The sequence below is a fragment of the Osmerus eperlanus genome, chromosome 10 (genome assembly GCF_963692335.1).
Source record: "Osmerus eperlanus chromosome 10, fOsmEpe2.1, whole genome shotgun sequence".
NCBI classification, from domain to species: Eukaryota; Metazoa; Chordata; class Actinopteri; order Osmeriformes; family Osmeridae; genus Osmerus; species Osmerus eperlanus.
Genome location: NC_085027.1, coordinates 7,297,204 through 7,315,407, shown reverse-complemented (window position 1 = coordinate 7,315,407; position 18,204 = coordinate 7,297,204). Strand labels below are relative to the sequence as shown.

The following is an 18,204-nucleotide window of genomic DNA, read 5'->3' as shown; positions in this document are numbered from 1 at the left end:
CCAGACAGTACATTAGTAGGCTACATGCTTTATAAAAAAATAATAGGTGCCAGTTGGGTATATGATAATTTGATCAATATTGGTATGAAAAACGTGCACGCGCAGAGCGGGTATGGAAAGGTGATATGACGTTGGCTAGGCCCCGCACGCACGTACTAGCCTACGCAGCAAGCCTGTCACTCGCTACTAGTACTAGCATCCATGGGTCGATCATAAACAAGAGAGTCTGACTGTCATGTTCCGGTGTCATTGGAGCCCCTGAACTGAACTTGACATTTGAGCATAAATAGATATCATAACTTTTTCAGTGGAGTGCTTCGGTGAGTTTACTGCCAAGAGTTGGACTAATTTAACAGGAAATGTTAACCTCTAACGTTAGCTCGCTAGGCTAGTCTAGAATATTGTGTTACCAACTTGCAAGATCTCTTTATACTACAGTAGCTGGCTAGCTAAGATTTCTGAATAGCAACTTGCAAGATCTCTTTAGACTATCTGGCTAGCTAAGGTTTCTGAATAGCAAACTCCAGTTTGCTATTCAGAAAGTGTCAGTGGCAACCCAGAATTTACGAAGAGAAAACGGCGATTTACATATTTTTTTTAGGATGTAGCTAGCTGGTTGCTAACGTGAGCGTAGTAGTAGCCAGCTAGTTGACAGCTATGGACTTTTCGTAAGGTGAAGGACACCAAGCAACCAGACAGCAAATGCAACATTTATAGCTCAGGCACTAGTCATTGATTGACACAGCTGTTCAAGCTGCCACGTCTAATGTAAATGACAAAGCCTAGCGTTTGGGTCCAGAGCAGAAGATTTGCAACAGTGTAGATTTCAGTCTACACTGTTGTGGTTGTAAATCCAACAGACAACTTAATGGAATCCCAGGTCTCACGTGTCATCCAACTATTTCTTAACAGATTCCAAACAGCATCTTTGATACACAGATTATTTCCTGTTTCTCAGGTGGGAGAGTCATGCGTAGCTGTGTGAGGAGTTCCAGGGCTCTGTCCCCTACCCTGCTCCCCCAGCTGCTGCTGTCCCATACTGGGTGCTGGGGGACCAGCACGGGCCATCGGGGTATCTGGTGCTCTCCCCGGAAGCTGGCTACCCCAAGGGAGACCCAGGTCCTGCTGCCCCTGCCTAGCCAGGCCAGAGTGGTCATCTGTGGAGGGGGCATCGTGGGGACTTCTGTGGCTTATCACTTAGCAAAGATGGGCTGGACGGAGATAGTGCTGCTGGAGCAGGGCAGGTGTGTTCTGGTTTGAGCCAAGCCTCACTGCTGGTTCTTCCAGTACTGTTCATATGGGCTGTTTTGATGACAGTAAAGGATGTTGGAGTGCGAGTGAGAGCTTGGCAGCATGTTGGTAAAAGAATGAGGAAGAAAACTACCCTTATTTCATGGTCCTTCTCCTAACTATGTTCCTAGACTCGGTGCTGGCACAACTCGCCTGTGTGCTGGGATTGTCAGTGTGGCCAAAGCCATCTCCATCGAGTGTAAGATGGCTGACTACTCCAACGCTCTGTATGAAAGACTAGAGGAGGAAACTGGGGTGAAGACTGGTGAGCTTTCATGAGACCTCAAATGCATTAACACATATTTTAAGTACCTTAGCCATTACCCTGTTGGTTTCTGAGGCATCTAGTGCATAGTACTCTATGATAGCATGTTTTTGGTTGCATGTTTAAGCCCTTGCCTTTAACTAAGAGTAGTTAATGAGTTGAATTTCCTCTTTGGAAATATATTTTTCGGGCATGTTTTTAGTTTGTGGATTACATGTTGGATTGTAGCACGTTTAGATGAACGTTTAGGTGAACAGTATGTTATGGAGTGCCAAAAGAAGAAGGGTGGGGCCTTGTGTGGTTTCAGATGACTATATTTATGCCTTAATATTTGGTGTGCGCATGTGTATTTCCCAGGTTACGTAAGGACTGGCTCCCTGTGTCTGGCCCAGAATCAGGATCGTTTCCTCTCTTTGAAGCGCTTAGCGTCCAGGCTTAAGTAGGCATCAGTCTGACCTGACTTCCTCTTTTCTCTCATCCTCATAGCTCCCTCTCTCCACCCTCCCTTCTCTTCTCTCCGCTCAACCATCCCTCTCGTCCCTCCCTTCTTCCTCGTCCCTCCCTTCTCTTCCTTACTGAACACAATACCCCTCTATTATCATGTTGATTCTAACTATTTTTGTACAGTTACATTCCCAAACGACCCACCTTTTTAGAATGTCCTGAAGTATACAATGATGAGTTGGCTCCAGCATTATCTCTTGATGCAAGGAATAATGAAAAGTACAGACCGAAAGATAGGGAAACAGCTAGTACTGAAACTTTTCTGTTAAAAAATACGTGTCTCTTGACTCGGACGGTAACTCTTTCAGGGTCATGGGGATCAGCTGTAACGTCATCAAGCCCAAAGAAGTGGCTAAGCTCCACCCCTTGGTAAACATTCATGACCTGGTTGGAGCGCTGCATCTTCCAGGGGACGCTGTGGTCTCACCGCCAGACGTCAATCACGCACTCGCCGTGGCGGCCGCCGGCCACGGTGAGGGAGGAAGTGATATCACACTCTGAGAAAGCCATGAGATTGGCTGCAGATCCCTAAGCGGACACACATTTATAAAGATAACCGAACCACCATCACTTACTTTAGTCATCTTAGATTTACATGGATATTCATGAACACTGCCAAATGGGACTTTTAATGGGCCAGTGATAGCCAGAAATCGTAATAGGGATAGATACTTGATTGTTGATAGTGTCTGTCTCTTTTGTCTTACTATTGCCCTGTGCTTTGTTACTCCCTGCTACCACTGTACCAGGCCTCACTTTTCTTCCTGTCCATGCTAATACCCCCAGGTGTCCAGATCTATGATCGCACCAGTGTGCAGCAGGTGTTGGTGGAGAAGGGACACGTGACATCAGTACAGACCGACAGAGGGTCCATTGAGTGCGAGTACTTTGTTAACTGTGCAGGCCAGGTAAACCTTTCCACCTTTCCCATGGGCATTTTCTGCTTACGTATTTAACTGAAGTGATTGACACTGATAAACATACAGATGTAACGATCTACACACAGCCAGGTTTTCAGCTCAACACACCAAAAGGCCTGTTGTGTTGTTGTCACTGTGTTAACCCAGCGTATTATATTTTGTTATGCTTTTGTTTTATTGTGAGGTTGTTACTAAAGGGCCATTCCCCCCTTTTCACTCCAAAGTGGGCCTATGAGCTTGGCCAGGCCAGTGAGACCAAGGTGTCAGTGCCTTTGCATGGCTGTGAGCACTTCTACCTTCTCACCAAGCCTCTCCAGGTTCCCCTGCAGCCCAGCACCCCAGGTCAGACACACTACACACACCTGGGGGGGGTTAGGAGATCCCCATGTCTCACACTCTACACACACACCTCATCCACCACCATTCTTTCACTGTATTTGTATAGCTGTTGGTGAGGGACACACCATTTGAAAATACACACTAAACAACCACATGTCTGTGTCATAGTGGTGATGGACATGGACGGGAGGATCTACGCTCGACCCTGGCAGGGGGGGATACTGTCTGGGGGCTTTGAAAAGAACCCCAAACCCATCTTCACAGAGGGCAGGAACCAGCTGGAGATCCAGAACATGCAGGAGGACTGGGACCACTTTGGTGAGGATCACCATCTCTGAGAGAGCTCCAGTAGGCATAGAGGAGTACATTTGACCAGATTGTTGAAGGCCGGTGTTAAGTGTTGACTGTAAGTTCAGTCAGAAGTTTGTACCTTATGTTCAAGTTTAGCCTGAGAGCAGAGACGCACTGGGATGGCTGAGAGGCTGGTGTCGGGCTCAGGGTTAACCTTATTTATGAGCTAGGTCTATTTCTGGATCTGAGTGGAGCCCTGAACCACCCTTCAGACTGTTTGAGATTCTAGTAGAGTGTCTGAACCGGAGCCAGTTAGCAGAGTCACCACAGACGCTGGGACTGTGGCAGTGTGCGACACAGCTCTCTTCCTCTGAGCAGAGAGTCTGTCTGCAGCAGACTCAAATCAACCAGTGAGGATATGATGTAATAGGCAGGCATGTCGGGTGTCCCTGTCATGTTGTAGAGTCAAGGAGTGTGAGGTTACCTTCCCACAGCTATGTGTTTTACCGTTGGTGTGCACGGTGTGGAAGGATGCATGCCTGCCCCCGCCGATCTATACATGATCTACATTTGTAATGATGCCAACTGTGTCAAGGAGTGTTCTTGTAGGTCAGAATATCAGTATGTCAGGCATTAACGTGTTATACTCACAGTATTGAAACGGAACACCTGGAAGGAATTCAAAAGGAATTCTTACGTAAGGATACTTGCAAGGGAGTCCTCATAAGATGGTAAGATGTCCTGTCATTGTGCAGCAGTCTCCAAGCTCCAGGCTCCTGGGGAGATTAGACAAACTGAACCCTGGACTGGTGCATCAACGATGGCTCTAGGAGTACCTGTCTAACCAGTGCCCCCCTCCCACCCCACCTTCCTCTCCTGCTTGGCCCTGCTCCCTGTGCCCACAGAGCCGATGCTGAGCGCCCTGCTGAGGCGCATGCCCGACTTGGAGTCGGTTGAGATCCACCAGCTGGTCAACTGCCCCGAGTCGTTCACCCCAGACATGCGGTGCCTGATGGGTGAGACCCCCAGCTTGCACGGCTACTACGTCCTGGCTGGCATGAACTCCTCTGGACTGGCCTTCGCCGGGGGAGCTGGGAAGTAAGTTCACAGCAGGGCTGGACATAGAGGTGGAACTCTGAAAACAGTGTTGTTAGCATGTTAGCACAGCGAGAGGTTCTCAGTCCAAGAAAGACTAAGCAGGCGGAAGTCCTTCATGATCTAAGGTGTTTTACTTAGGTCTGGTCTTTTCTTTGTCACACAGGATCAAATGAATGTCATGCAGTTTATCATGAACAGATTGACCTCTCATCTTATGTTTTCTTTCATTATCTTTTGACTCGTTTACAAATGAATCTGGTCTGTCTGTCTGTGTGTGTGTGTGTTTCCAGGTATTTGGCGGAGTGGATGACCTACGGCTATCCTACAGCCAACGTCTGGCCGCTGGACATCAAACGCTTTGGCAACCTGCAGAGCAGTCGCACCTTCCTACGTCACCGGGTCATGGAGGTCATGCGTGAGTACCCCTCAGTTCTGGGCTGGCGATTTCAAATATGGACCCCATCTGTAACGCCCCCGTAAGCCAACACACACACCTCCTAAGCACCACAGGTGCTCTCCTGATAGGATACACCTCATCAAGTCTCTCATGGACAGAGATGAGGGATTTTACTGCTTATTGCCAAGTACACCACACTAAACTGTTGAGCATGTTGATTGTGCATACAGCATATCATTGGAACTTAGGCTGTGTGTGTGTGTGTGTGTGTATGTGTGTGTGTGTGTGTGTGTATGTGTGTCCATCCTCCACAGCCCTGCTTTACGAGCTGAAGGTCCCTCGATGGGACTTCCAGACAGGCCGGCAGCTGCGGACCAGCCCCCTGTACGACCGGCTGGACACCCAGGGCGCTCGCTGGATGGAGAAGCACGGCTTTGAGAGGGCCAAGTACTTTGTACCTGCTGGGAAAGGTGAGACGTGGACACCACACCCAGGGCTCGAAATTAACGGCGTCCTGGGAAATCCTCCAGGGAAATCTGTTCCCCCTGTGTTGTCAGATTAAAAGACTGGTGTGTAGATGGGGGGGCACCACTTTCCTCAGGCCTCCAGGGAAATCTGTTCCCCCTGTGTTGTCAGTGTAAAAGACTGGTGTATAGATTAAACTTGTTATACATAATGATTACAGTAACATACATCACCAGCATCAGTGTAGTGCTTTATAAATGGCCAGACTGTAATATACAGGGGAACCACTTTCCTCAGGCCTCCAGGGAAATCTGTTCCCCCTGTGTTCTCAGTGTAAAATACTTGTGTATAGATGAAACTTGTTATACATTATGATCACTGTAAAATAATATACTTGAAAAAATGGAACATTCCAATATTGAGATCACGCTTATTCATATAGCTTTTTTTTTTTTTTTTTAACAAGCAGTGTCCCCACAGGCTTCACATGCGTCTCTGAGGTTAAACCTCCATTTTCAGAGAAGACAAGTATGCTGTGTTTCTTGTGTTCTCAGACCTTCTGTCCCTGGACCAGAGCAAGACCTTCTACAAGCCTGACTGGTTTGACATTGTGGGCTCCGAAGTCAAGTGCTGCAAAGAGGCTGTGTGTGTCATCGACATGTCGTCCTTCACCAAGTTTGAACTCACTGTGAGTCATCATGTGCAATACATGTATGGGCTGTAAACCAATTAGGATGTTAAGCAGTAGTCCAGGGACTTCATTCTGTACTGTTTGTAGATGTGATAAGTGGTTGTTTCTACTTCTTATTACCTTTCTGTTTTACATACTTGCGCACACACACACACACAGTCTACAGGCGACGAGGCTCTGGAGCTTCTGCAGCGCCTGTGTGCTAACGACCTGGATGTGCCCGTGGGCCACATCGTCCACACGGGCATGCTGAACGAGAGGGGCGGCTACGAGAACGACTGCAGCGTGGTCCGCCTCAAGAAGAACAGGTAGAAGGTCCAGGGGGGAGGAGCAGCACTGATCCACCACGCCACTCTGTCACCATCTCCTTCCACGTGGTTATGGTGAAAGGTCTTGTTGATGTTTTCTCTTCTCGCCCTTTCTCTTTCTCTTTCTCTTTCGCTCTCCCTCTCCCTCTCCCTCTCTCTCCCTCTCCCTCCCTCAGTTTCTTCATCATCTCCCCCACAGATCAGCAGGTTCACTGTTGGGCGTGGCTGAAGAAGCACATGCCCAATGACCCACAGCTCCACCTAGAGGACGTCAGCTGGAAGTACACAGGTTGACCATCACACCTCATCCAGATAAATACAGTATATACACAAATACTCCAAATGTGTCACCAGATGTGACCTGACTGGATAGGCGATGACCGTACAGTAAAGATTATGATTAAAGATGTTTACACCAGTCTTGTTCGGTCAGTTCTTCTAGAACTGTCCGTGGAAGTATTCCTAGTGTTATAGTTGTGACACTGGATTCCTTACCCTGTGGCCATCTTGATTTTTCAGCGCTAAATCTGATTGGGCCGAGAGCAATGGATGTCTTGTCTGAGTTGTCCTACGTTTCCATGACTCCCGATCATTTCCCCTCTTTGTTCTGTAAGGTGAGCCTATTCCAACACAGCATACACACACACACACGGTCGCATTATAGATTGATTGTACCACATTTTCTTGTGTTTCTAAGACCCTTCGTGTTGTGTGTCAACAGGAAATGAGTGTTGGCTATGCCAACGGGATTAGAGTGATGAGCATGACCCACACTGGAGAGCCTGGCTTTATGCTCTACATACCAATCGAGGTGAAAACACACACATACTTGAATGCTGTGTTTGCCTCTCTCTTTTTTTGTCTGTCTCTCACACACAAGATATGTTGTGTGCATGCCTGAATTTGTGTGTGTGGCAGTGTCCAGTGTGTGCATGGACATTTGCGACGCTAACAGCCTCCCACCTATGGCCCTCCCCAGTACGCACTGCATGTGTACAACGAGGTGATGTCGGTGGGTCAGAAATACGGCATCCGCAACGCGGGCTACTACGCCCTGCGTAGCCTGCGCATTGAGAAGTTCTTCGCCTTCTGGGGGCAGGACTTGGATCCCTTTGCCACCCCTCTGGAGTGCGGCCGTGAGTTCAGGGTCAAGTTCGACAAGGTGAGGGCACAAATGTACCTCATTGTGGTGGTTGAGACCCAGATCGGACCTGATCATGTTCCTTGTTCTTGATGGAAACGCTTGTAGCAACCCTTATATTTTAAGCATGTTAAGCAAAAAGCTTATGTTCTAGTTATTTATTTGATTATTTAGTCCTTCACCATCGTCAATATAACACCCAGCTCCCCTTTTTTCCCACCATGTCTGCCTCCCTCTGTCTTTCTCCTTCCCTTCCCTGTCCCCCTCTTCCAGGATATAGACTTCATTGGCCGAGAGGCCCTGCTAGCGCAGCGCCAGGAGGGCGTGTCTCGCCGTTTCCTCATGCTGGTTCTGGAGGACCATGACACGGAGCTGGACCTGTGGCCCTGGTGGGGCGAGCCCGTCTACCGCGACGGCCTGCTGGTCGGCACTACCACCAGCTCCGCCTACAGCTACACCCTGGAGCGCCACGTCTGCCTGGGCTTCGTCTCGCCGCCGCTGGGCCCCGAAGGTGCCCCGGCCGCCATCACACCGGACTTCATCAACCGCGGCGACTACGAGGTGGACATCGCAGGACAGCGGTACCCGGCCAAGGCCAAGCTGTACCCCTTCAGTTCCCTGTTTGCCCAGCAGAGGCGCCGCAAGGACGAGATGGAGCTGAGCAACTTCCAGGGGAAGTGATGAGGGAGGTGGTGGAATTCATACGAAAGGTGTGTGTGTGTGGGATGTGAGGGTTGAGAATGTCCCCCTCTACCTCCAGTCTACTCCCTAGTGCCCCCCAGCCCAGGCAGTCCCCTGGACTTTCCTGTACCCAGTGCCAATGTCTTTCTCCTGGCCCAGAGTTCCTTCTGTGGGGGGCATGCACAGCCTGTCTCCATCCCTTTCCAATCACCCACCACAATTCATCTTTCTTAAAGTGCAATATCTGATAGACACCAAATGCTACAATGTTGAGAGGCTGTCAGTTAACAGTCTTTTCTATACCCCATTTACATACTCAAATGTGATTGGTTTACCATCAGTGCTGCATGACAGCTGCCCATCGGAAAAACGAAAAACAAGCAAAAACAAACATTCGGCATGTCCCAGTCACTGTGGATATCAGCAGAATCTGAGACACGCGTTACTATTCTTCAGGTTTGTCATCCCAAAGCCACCGCCTATGAAGTATGTTGAAGACATGCCCCTTCTCTCCCCTCGTAACCAATGGGCTGCTTTGTTCTCACTTGACAGCATGGCCCGAGTGTACCTGCGCTTGTACTGTAACAAGCTTGTGACAGAACTTCTGAGTGTGTTCTTTGTTGTGTGTGATACCTCTGTCTTACATGTGCTGTCATCCTGTTGGTGTTGAAGCGCCATTTTGTCTGACAGAGATGAGTAAATTCATGAGCTGTGTAATGTGAAGTAGTTTGTCAATTGGGAATTAACAGCTGTTCAGTCCATTGCTCTTATTGGTGGAAAATGCTGCATCTAGTACCTTTTTGTCCAATGGACTGACTCATTATTGTCCTGTCACTGGTGTGGCTGGTGTTAGTGTTTTTCTCTAGGGGTCTGTCTGGGTGTGTGGAAGGAAGTAAAATGTAAAATGCTTAAATAATGGGATGTATTTTTGTATAGGCAAAGTGTACAAAACCTCCTTTTATATTTTACGCAAAAATGCACATCTTTTTGACGTGTTCCATTTTTTATTAGTTTTAGATGGAACCAGGCTCAATCGTGTACAGAACAACATATTCATAGTAATCCTTCTATTGCCTTTCTTTTTGCTGTATTAGTCATTGCATCAAGGAACCGTTTTGGATAATTTTGTGTCAGCAAACTGCTCAAATTCAGATTTTTTGGCTTTAACACATAACACTGGGATAGGAGTCAAAGAGAGTGGAGGTGAAAGTCAGTGAAAGCGTTTTGGTCTTTCGGGATGAGCTCTCTGTGAGGCCCTTTCAGTAGGTAACTAGGTGGTGCAGTGTTTGGTGTGAAGAGGCCAGAGACTGTGTTTGTGTGTACGTGTTATTAGTTTTAGTCATGAAGCACTTTATCAGCTGCCTTTCTGTCTGATGTCAATTTTTTACTGTGGCAAAGTCTGCCCAAAAAACGTATTCAAAAGAATAACAAAAAGGCAGTTGAATTGAAAATGGGTCTAGTGTTGAACAGGGTTGTTTTTGGCACATATACAGTTTAGGCTTCATACAGCTTGGGGTTGTGTTTATATCAGCTGCCTAAATATTATTTTCAATGGTACATATTCAGTTAACAAAATTGTTGTTTGATTTTGTTTGTTTGCTTAGTCATGTAATCCTATGTATGTTAAAAACCAAAGAGCATACATTATTCTAGATGTACTACCCAGACTGTAAGATTACTACCTATATACTACATGATATGTACTGATAGAAGGGATGACACTGAGCGTGAATGTTTTTGAACCTGGGCTAGCCGGGGAGGATGGAGTTTATTATTATTTTCATCGTTCAAAAACACCAGGGTCTGACCAGACCAAATCTGGACTCAGACCAGTGACCTGGATCCAAACACACAAAAAGCATGTAGAGAATACAGACAGTATCTGCACTGCCTAGTCTGACCCCAGTAAAGTTTGTATTGGGGGGGCTTTCCTATAGGCTTGTGCATGGCTGCTTAATGCTATTGTGTGACGACATAGCATAGTATATCTTATCAGTTTTGAATGTTTACTACACCTGTTTTAAGTTTTTTGAAAATGACCTATGACACACTGATGTTACGGATGGTCCCCCACACTGTAGTTTGAAGCACTGTTGTTGCAGCCATTTGGTAAAGTGTTGCGATGATGAACTACATTTAAAATAGCTTCCTACTTTACTTCTGGCTGGATTTTATAAAAGCATTAAACTTATCAGCCCATTAGTTTCACCAGAAAAATGATATTGACAGAAATGTGCCTTCAACTTTGAGTAAGATACCCCAGCAGAAAATGTACTAAAACAATCTTCCTAGCGAATTTGTATCTGCACTGAAGTGTGAGGGATGTTTTGTGTACAATCTTCTTTAACCAATTTGTTAACCAATCCCCTTAGAAGTGATTTTCCTGTGTCTGTCTGTTGAACCAACCTTGAGGCAGTGGCATCCGTAAAGGTGCATTAGACTCTAAACAAGTTATATCCTGCTGTTCACCTTGTATTTATATCATATTGTACAGGTGTTGGCTGTGTATACGTATTTTACTATAAAGAATTTGAATTGTAATAGACAAATCTCTACTGAAATTGTGAAATAATGTTGGCAATTAATTTAGTAATATTTGATGATGTATAACCAAAGAAACACCATACACCAAAATGAAAGCAGTAACATAAGAAAACACTTTATTCAGAATTTGACAAGACAGATTACTGGGCCCCTGTCACCCTGCCAAGGTGGTGTGTAATATTTATATTCTTCTGGCTTTGCGTGGGCGGCATCCATTGTGCGGCACAGGGGTGTTATCTGTTATGGACACCACCTCCAGCCCTCCCATTGACAAACCCTTGATGGCAGACTAGAGAGGAAAGACAAGAAATCAAAGATGATTTAGACTAGGATATTCAGCCCAGATATCATAACCACTACTGGCCTCGATCAGCATTTAAAGCTGTATTGTATAAGCTGCCAGTGCTTCAATTGTATGTGGTTAGGCTAACCAGCAATGACAGTGTGATGTTGACAACTAAAGCTGTAAGGATAATTATGTTAGTTGGATAAACGGACTCACCAGGCGTCCAGGGCCCAGACCTTTCACAGATACGCGGACAAACGTGACCCCTTTTATTGTGGCTTTCTGCTTAGGAGAAGGCAGGGGGAAGACATGTCAACAAAACATATTAGGTGATGGTTCTTTACAAAAAAAATAAAGAAAACAATCAAATTGTAGTCCATAAATACAATTCTGTAACAAGCATTTGAAAGATGAACTGCCTTCAAGTGGTCATAAGTTATAATATTTCATTAAATTACAGGACAATAATGATTTATTTGCATAATCAATGTAATGATGCACATCTTACCGCTGCAGCTGAGATGCCTGCTGTCTGAGCAGCAATAGGTGTGGACTTCCTTGCATTCTTGAAGCCCTCTGTGCCACAGGATGTCCTAACCATGTACTGGCCCTCGCTGTCAGTCACCTGGATGTGGGTGCTGACACAGGAAAGCACGCACACAAAATCTATTATCTCCCCATAACTCACTGTCATGATAATTCCATTCACTTATCTACAGTATGTTGGTTGTCTTACTTATTATATGTGGCTTTGATGTGTGCAATAGGCAACTCCTCAAACTTCTTCCCACCCCATCTCAATGAAGTGTCTTGGCCCGGTAATGGAGGATAGTGACTGCGGGGTGAGGTACAATTATAGTTTTTGGCTTGAAATGGCTATTATGATTATTGGCAATATGCTCCGATGGTGGAATGTGCGTTAACGTTACCTGAACTCTTTTGAACTGTTAGACTTATTGGATTCGGTGGCAATGGATGTTTCCGCTGTCCCCTGCAACCTGACAGCGCTAGTACATACTGCTCGCTGCAGACCACCCCCTAAACTGAAACACAACAATGTCGCATCATTACACGTATGCATTCAGCGCACATGTTCACGTTTACAAATTGTTTACTAAACGTATGTTTAGATATGTCAGAAAGGCTAGGAAAAATGCATATCTTAATACGCCATTTCTAACGTTTGCTAGCTAATCTAGATTTCAGATCAAATACAAAACGAGATACTTACATGAAACCCCCTGCAGTCCTTGTATAATTTAATAATAAACAGTTTAATTTATACATGACGCCTTTATATAGAAAGCTATATTTACGCTAGAAAGCTAGCTGGTTTACACAACAACATGTGTGACATTGAGCATAAAGTAGGTGGAAGCCACTCAGTGGAATCTCATTTCCTGTTAATTTCTTCAAAGTATTTCAAAATAAAGGTCAATAGACAAACTATCTTTACTGTAATGCCTTACGTCGCCACTAACAATAACAATAGAGGCCTGGGTAATCGTTTAAAAGACTTTTTAAAAAAACTTGCAAAACGTTTGTGTAGCCTGTGTATAACGTGTGTAACCTTCTGTTGAACTGATTTCATTTTTATTATATCATAACTATTTATATCAACATATGTGTTTTCACCTGGTTCTATTTAATAATACGATATAATGGCATAATATATACAATGGTATATGAACCAAGCTAACTGGTTGATGCGAGAACTCGAAATGCATCACCGATTTCCCATTTTTAGACGTCTCAGACTCTTATTCTCAAAACCGGAAATGCTATTGACGACTGTCAAGGACAGTTTCACTGCACATTGGTGTACTGACGCTTATCCGGAAAACAATCATTGTATACTTTAGGGGATGGTAAAATATAGTAGGCTACTCTGTAATAATTTACAAATATTCAAAGATTATATTTAAAAAAATATGATAGACGCAAGCAACATTGCTATGCCTGAATATAGAGTACGCTTATCTCCATGTACCCCCCTTTTGCCAGAATAATCTCACCCTAACACCAGAGCATTGTGGGTACCACCACAGAAAGAAAGCAATATGGCAGCCCCCGGCGCAAGAATGGCAAGTCGCCCTTTCTGCAAATTTATTACAAATGTCGGCAGGACTCGGTTGACGAAGACATGTTTTCGTAAAATATCTTTCAATTACCCTGCTCGTGTTGCGCTTCATACTCAAAACACAGTGGGAAACGTCGCATCAGCGTCACCATGGAAGTTAATGGGAGCCGTGTGCTTGCAAAGGTTGCCCGTCACATCTCAGAAAAAAAACCCTATTGAGGATCAGTTTGCAGAACTCATGCAGCAGGTACTATACACAGACCTGCATCAAATTCATGCACATACACATTGGCTATGTAATATAGCCACAATGTCAGACGGTATTTAGTTAGTAAAATACTTAAAACAGTTATATTTTTCAGTTGGAGCTGGAGAGAAGCATGATTTCCAGGCACGAGCTGAGGCTGCACGAAGAGGCAGAGCGATTGAGTCGCAAACAGGCTGATGACTACGATTCCGATGAAGAGGCGAATTACGGTGCCGAGGAGATCGTCACTGCTCAGGACCTGGAAGACTCCTGGGAACAGAAGCTGAAAGGCTTCGAACCCACCCCAAGAGACACAGGTCTGTGTAACAAGTCAACTTTAAGCTCGTCCAACTCAACTCGCTGTCAACATCCACCCCTCTTAGCAAACTTACATTTGACCAAATCTAACTTAACTTAATGGTCAAATGAACATTACATTGTATTACAGTATGTACACCCATATGGGTGCACTTCAATGGCTCACTGGTCATGTGCGTTACTACCATATAGGCTGACATTTTACTGAGGTTTGAATCAAGTCCAGACCATTTTCTGCATATCGTCCCTATCTATTTCCCTTACATTTCCTGTGTTTCTTCACTATCCATCCCAATAAAGCAGACATTTCCAATAAAGAAGTTGTAAAAAAAAAAAGTACCACAATGTATCCCAGTGCTCTAGACATACACACTTTATTTGACCTGTAAGCTAACTTCTTCAGCTGGTGGTGAGGAAGACCCGAGAAGTATGAGTGGTTATCTTGCGGACAGCTTGGTCCTGCTGGTGGAGCAGACAGTCGGCAGTGATAAGTTGTGGCTCCTACCTCAACTGCAGTGGGAGTCTGGAGAAACCCTGAGACACACTGCAGAGAGGGCCCTTGCTAGCCTGCCAGGTTAGTCAATGGTTCATTCTTCTTTAGAGCTTTCTTTGATGTCCTCGAGAGTCTTTTAAATAGGATGTGTTTATTGTTATTTTCAAAAATTGTATCACTTACCAGTCAATGTGCTCGCAACTGTAGTTTATTAGCTTGAGTCTAATAAGAAAAATACATTTTTAATGATTACAGAATGCAATTTCAAAGCAACGTTCCTTGGCAACACCCCCTGTGGAGTTTATAAGTACAAATTGCCTAAAGTTGCTCAAACGGAGAGCAATGTGGGAACAAAGGTGTTTTTCTTCAAGGCGATCCTGTCAGACGGCAGTCTCGCGTCAGCTACAAAAGGACCTTTCATGTGGGTAAAAAAGAGTGAACTGCAGGATTATCTCAAACCAGCGTACTTTGAGAAGGTCGATCGCTTCATCATTGGCGTGTGATGGAGAGGCTGTCCATGGAGCATACGTATATCTTTATAACAGCCACCGGAAATTATATTCAATCACCCATAGCAACTGTCCAGAGCCCCCCGTCCCCATCAATTCAACAACTTGTGTAACTCTGTACTGTACTGAATAAGATAGAATGATTAAAGTATCACAATTTTCAACGCAATGAATTTTTCAACGCACTGTGTTTGAGTAATATTGTATTGGTTTTAGATTGATATTGTGTTGGTTTGTTTTTTTGTGGGGTCTTTCCTTGCATGATTTTTGCAGTGTGTGACATTTTCTGTTTCTCCACTGGAGGGCAGTAGTTCTACAGGGAGAGTCAAATAAATACAATCGCAGCACCTCTATTCAGTTGAGCTCTAAGAAAAAACTGAGAAATAAACTAGAGAGGGTACAATTTCTGGGGAAATTGTAGGGTGTGCTTTCTTGCGTCGGTTGCACAGGGGTCCGTTTTTGAATGACATTTTTACAACTGATTTCTGTATATTTTATATGAAAATGCATACTTATTATTTATAAAGATTAAATAGATTTAAAAGCATTTTTTTTTTTGCTGCTCATTTACAACTGAAAATACGAGTGAAGTGTAGAATGAAATAGATGTCTTCTCATTTCCCCTGCAAGAGGCAGCCTCATCGTTGAATCAAAACGAATAAATTTGGCAGACTGGTGTAAAAATTTACCTAATCTCTATGACTTAAACGTCATTTTAAGTTTTTCCCTTCTCGTGATATTTTCAGGCATGTAGCCTACTCATTGCATTCATTCATTAATAAAGAAACCCCTTTGAAGATTATTCTACGACGTTGCCCGGCAGTAGAAGATGGAATCGCGATTCAAACAGTACCATCTGCTAACGGAAAATATGCCCCCCAAAACGTAAATAAGCTTGACATTTATTTAGTGGAAAATCGCTCATTCATAAAAAGATCACTGGTAGCGATCATTGTCAGTAACAACGCAAAATGCGATATAGCCCTGTGTGGAGAAGCTGCCCTGGTAAATTGTACTACTACGGTACAGTACTAGACTACTGCTGTGTTCGTCTTGGTAGCGATTGCGTTGGTTGAATTGGATTTAACGTTCCGTTGTACGGTTTAAGCTGAAATTAATTATTTTCATGAACAGATTGACAACGTTTAGGCTGTGGCAATGCAGTTCAGGTTAGTAGTTAGATAGACTTTTGATTTAACCCTTGTGTTATCTTCGGGTCATTCTGACCCATCAGTCATTGTGACCCACCGTCGTATTGCGACAACTTTACCGCATACAAAAACAAAGTGAAGCATTTTCTTTTAACCGTTGGGCTGTCTCAGACCCCCCACATTGCGAAGGTTAAAAGAAAATTATTTTTATTTGTTTTTGTATTGGGTAAAATTGGGTAAACACAACGATGGTTCGTTATGAACCTTTGGGTCATGTGACCCGAAGGCAGCACGAGGGTTAAGTAAGGGGAGTGCCGAACATGTTCTGTCGCCGTTTGACTTCCTACAGCTGTGTAGATGTTTTTGTAGTGTCTCGCGTAGGCTACAGCGTTGCAGTGAGCAACACTGGTTTGAAACCACAGGTAATGGTAATTTCACCAACAAATCGTTTACTAATGTCAGAATAAATCCTACAACGAAAATGTATATGTGAGGAATGTTTATTTTAACGATTGAAAACAGATAACGCTACATCATAGACCACTGTAGTATGTGTTGCCCGGGCAACACAGGCTAATGTCATGATGCTAATACTTCAGTGAAATAGTAGACTACTGTTTCCGAAAGGCAAAGCACTTGCCGAAGGCAAAGCACACCCAATAAAAATAATATATATGTGAGAGAACAAAGGTTGTGCTCTCGCCGAAGGCTTGAGCACACCCAATTATGTCACCGATAGTAGAAATACGAAATTTCTTCCTTCATCTGATGCCTTTTTAATAACTTTCTACCTAAGTGCAATTCTGTGTTCCAAACCCATTCTCTTTTAAGAAGCAGCTTGTATTAGCTATTTGTGTCAGAGGACAAGGAGATTGTCATAAATGTTGAAGGTATTCTTTTTGGTTTGCCACAAAAAAATCTAATGCTTGCTAAAAGCCTCTAGCTAAGTTGCTATAATGACCAAGCGGCCCAGTGATTGGATGATTGTAGGTGCATGACAGTTCTAAGAGGCTGTGTTGTTCTAAGGTCACGACTAACAGACAGGGCCATTTGGAACTGTCAGAGAATTCAGTCTCCTCTGTGTTGCAGCCAGAGGTGGGTAGATTACTGTTGGTGCCTGTGGCAAAGTTTACTGAGAAAAATAACCTGTCACCTTCATGACAGCAAGTCCAACATGCGCTTTCTTCCTTGTCTTAAATAAACAACTGATCATAAAATGACCTGCGGGTAGGCTTTAATCAACATAGAAAAATACAAATCAAAACACATTTCTCCATTCTCTCTTCGATCCTCTCCTTCCTGGAGTTTTTCCCCCGAACACAAATCCCAAGTGAATCAGTGGGTTATAGGAATACAACTGTTCATGACATTCCATTAACCCAGCATAACACATGTGAAAACACATAACAGAAGCAACACTTTCTGCTAGAACAGGGCTGCCTGCAGGCTCAGGCTGGCAGGGCTGTCGTCTGGTCCTCTGTTGCAGGGACGGAGGCGTCATACTGTATGCTGCGATGACCGAGAGGAGAGTGGGACGGGGTGTGACATCCTCCCGCGCAGCAGCTGTGAGCCATCTGATTCTCAACCCTGTACTGTATCTAGCAGAGAGGCCAGAATCAGGGCATACTGAGCTCCATTGACATGGATTTGCTCCAAACGCCTTTGTCCTGTGGCTTGTATGATTGTCATCGGCTGGGGTGAAATTCCTTTGAGTTTGGACAGTACTGCCCCTTGTTCAAGGTTCCTTCCTTATCACCTGGGCTGCAGATGAAAGTGTAGCACCAGCATGAGTGATCAGAAAAACGAGAATAAAGAAACAAATCGTAGGAGGACATTTTTGTTCATGGAACTTTCCATGGTAGACATTTCTTTTGTACCTCGTTTGAAAACTTTAAATTATCTTTTGTCATTCGCACAGCACAAAAATAAAAAATGTCGAACTCAATTTTGCAGTGAGTAGGGTAAACTGTCCAAAGGCACAGTTCAGGTACATTGCTTGTCTCTTTAGAATCTTGAATCGATGACAACCATCAGAAAGGGCAGACTGCTTCCCACTGCTCTCTTCCTACAAGGACCCGGCTGTTAGGCTCTCCTCCATACTGCATGCACAGGAGGACAAGCACAGGTCCCTCCCCCCACCACCCTCTACTGTCCTCTGGTGTGTGTGTTTGTGTGTACACTGCGTG

General features: G+C 44.6%; 3 protein-coding genes across 4 annotated transcripts; 2 read left to right on the top strand and 1 right to left on the bottom strand.

Moving 5' to 3' along the window:
• The first annotated feature begins 148 nt into the window (after positions 1-148).
• On the top strand, positions 149-10,939 carry pdpr (pyruvate dehydrogenase phosphatase regulatory subunit). Of its 2 annotated transcripts, XM_062470730.1 has the most exons (19): positions 149-320; positions 959-1,244; positions 1,422-1,555; positions 1,913-1,994; positions 2,368-2,531; positions 2,846-2,967; positions 3,204-3,321; positions 3,487-3,636; positions 4,515-4,707; positions 4,998-5,122; positions 5,419-5,574; positions 6,124-6,257; positions 6,420-6,568; positions 6,745-6,857; positions 7,088-7,182; positions 7,290-7,379; positions 7,548-7,730; positions 7,983-8,419; positions 8,732-10,939. In XM_062470730.1, the coding sequence occupies exons 2-18, from the start codon at positions 970-972 to the stop codon at positions 8,388-8,390; spliced, it is 2,691 nt and encodes an 896-aa protein (XP_062326714.1). In that variant the 5' UTR covers positions 149-320; positions 959-969; the 3' UTR covers positions 8,391-8,419; positions 8,732-10,939. The 2 variants fall into 2 exon arrangements, with proteins under 2 accessions (XP_062326714.1, XP_062326713.1); XM_062470729.1 differs by having other exon boundaries at positions 7,983-10,939.
• An 85-nt stretch (positions 10,940-11,024) lies between these two features.
• On the bottom strand, positions 11,025-12,617 carry mrps11 (mitochondrial ribosomal protein S11). Its single transcript, XM_062470731.1, has 6 exons — positions 12,452-12,617; positions 12,150-12,263; positions 11,957-12,055; positions 11,729-11,858; positions 11,437-11,502; positions 11,025-11,223 (listed from the first exon to the last, which is right to left on the bottom strand). Exons 1-6 carry the CDS (start codon positions 12,505-12,507, stop codon positions 11,116-11,118), a joined length of 573 nt encoding a protein of 190 aa, XP_062326715.1. The 5' UTR covers positions 12,508-12,617; the 3' UTR covers positions 11,025-11,115.
• Positions 12,618-13,057: 440 nt separating this feature from the next.
• Positions 13,058-15,035, top strand: mrpl46 (mitochondrial ribosomal protein L46). The gene is made up of 4 exons (XM_062471102.1): positions 13,058-13,547; positions 13,663-13,864; positions 14,269-14,439; positions 14,614-15,035. The coding sequence occupies exons 1-4, from the start codon at positions 13,281-13,283 to the stop codon at positions 14,859-14,861; spliced, it is 888 nt and encodes a 295-aa protein (XP_062327086.1). The 5' UTR covers positions 13,058-13,280; the 3' UTR covers positions 14,862-15,035.
• The last annotated feature ends 3,169 nt before the right edge of the window (positions 15,036-18,204 follow it).

Excerpts from the sequence above, each read along its gene's own strand:
- pdpr (XM_062470730.1), top strand. The coding sequence starts at position 970 with ATGCGTAGCTGTGTGAGGAGTTCCAGGGCTCTGTCCCCTACCCTGCTC. Across the intron at positions 6,569-6,744 it reads GTCCGCCTCAAGAAGAACAG|TTTCTTCATCATCTCCCCCA; the intron begins GTAGAAGGTCCA and ends TCCCTCCCTCAG. Across the intron at positions 7,380-7,547 it reads TGCTCTACATACCAATCGAG|TACGCACTGCATGTGTACAA; the intron begins GTGAAAACACAC and ends GGCCCTCCCCAG.
- mrps11 (XM_062470731.1), bottom strand. The coding sequence starts at position 12,507 with ATGTATAAATTAAACTGTTTATTATTAAATTATACAAGGACTGCAGGG. Across the intron at positions 12,264-12,451 it reads AGGACTGCAGGGGGTTTCAT|TTTAGGGGGTGGTCTGCAGC; the intron begins GTAAGTATCTCG and ends GTTGTGTTTCAG. Across the intron at positions 12,056-12,149 it reads AACAGTTCAAAAGAGTTCAG|TCACTATCCTCCATTACCGG; the intron begins GTAACGTTAACG and ends CTCACCCCGCAG.
- mrpl46 (XM_062471102.1), top strand. The coding sequence starts at position 13,281 with ATGGCAGCCCCCGGCGCAAGAATGGCAAGTCGCCCTTTCTGCAAATTT. Across the intron at positions 13,548-13,662 it reads TTGCAGAACTCATGCAGCAG|TTGGAGCTGGAGAGAAGCAT; the intron begins GTACTATACACA and ends TATATTTTTCAG. Across the intron at positions 13,865-14,268 it reads ACCCACCCCAAGAGACACAG|CTGGTGGTGAGGAAGACCCG; the intron begins GTCTGTGTAACA and ends TAACTTCTTCAG.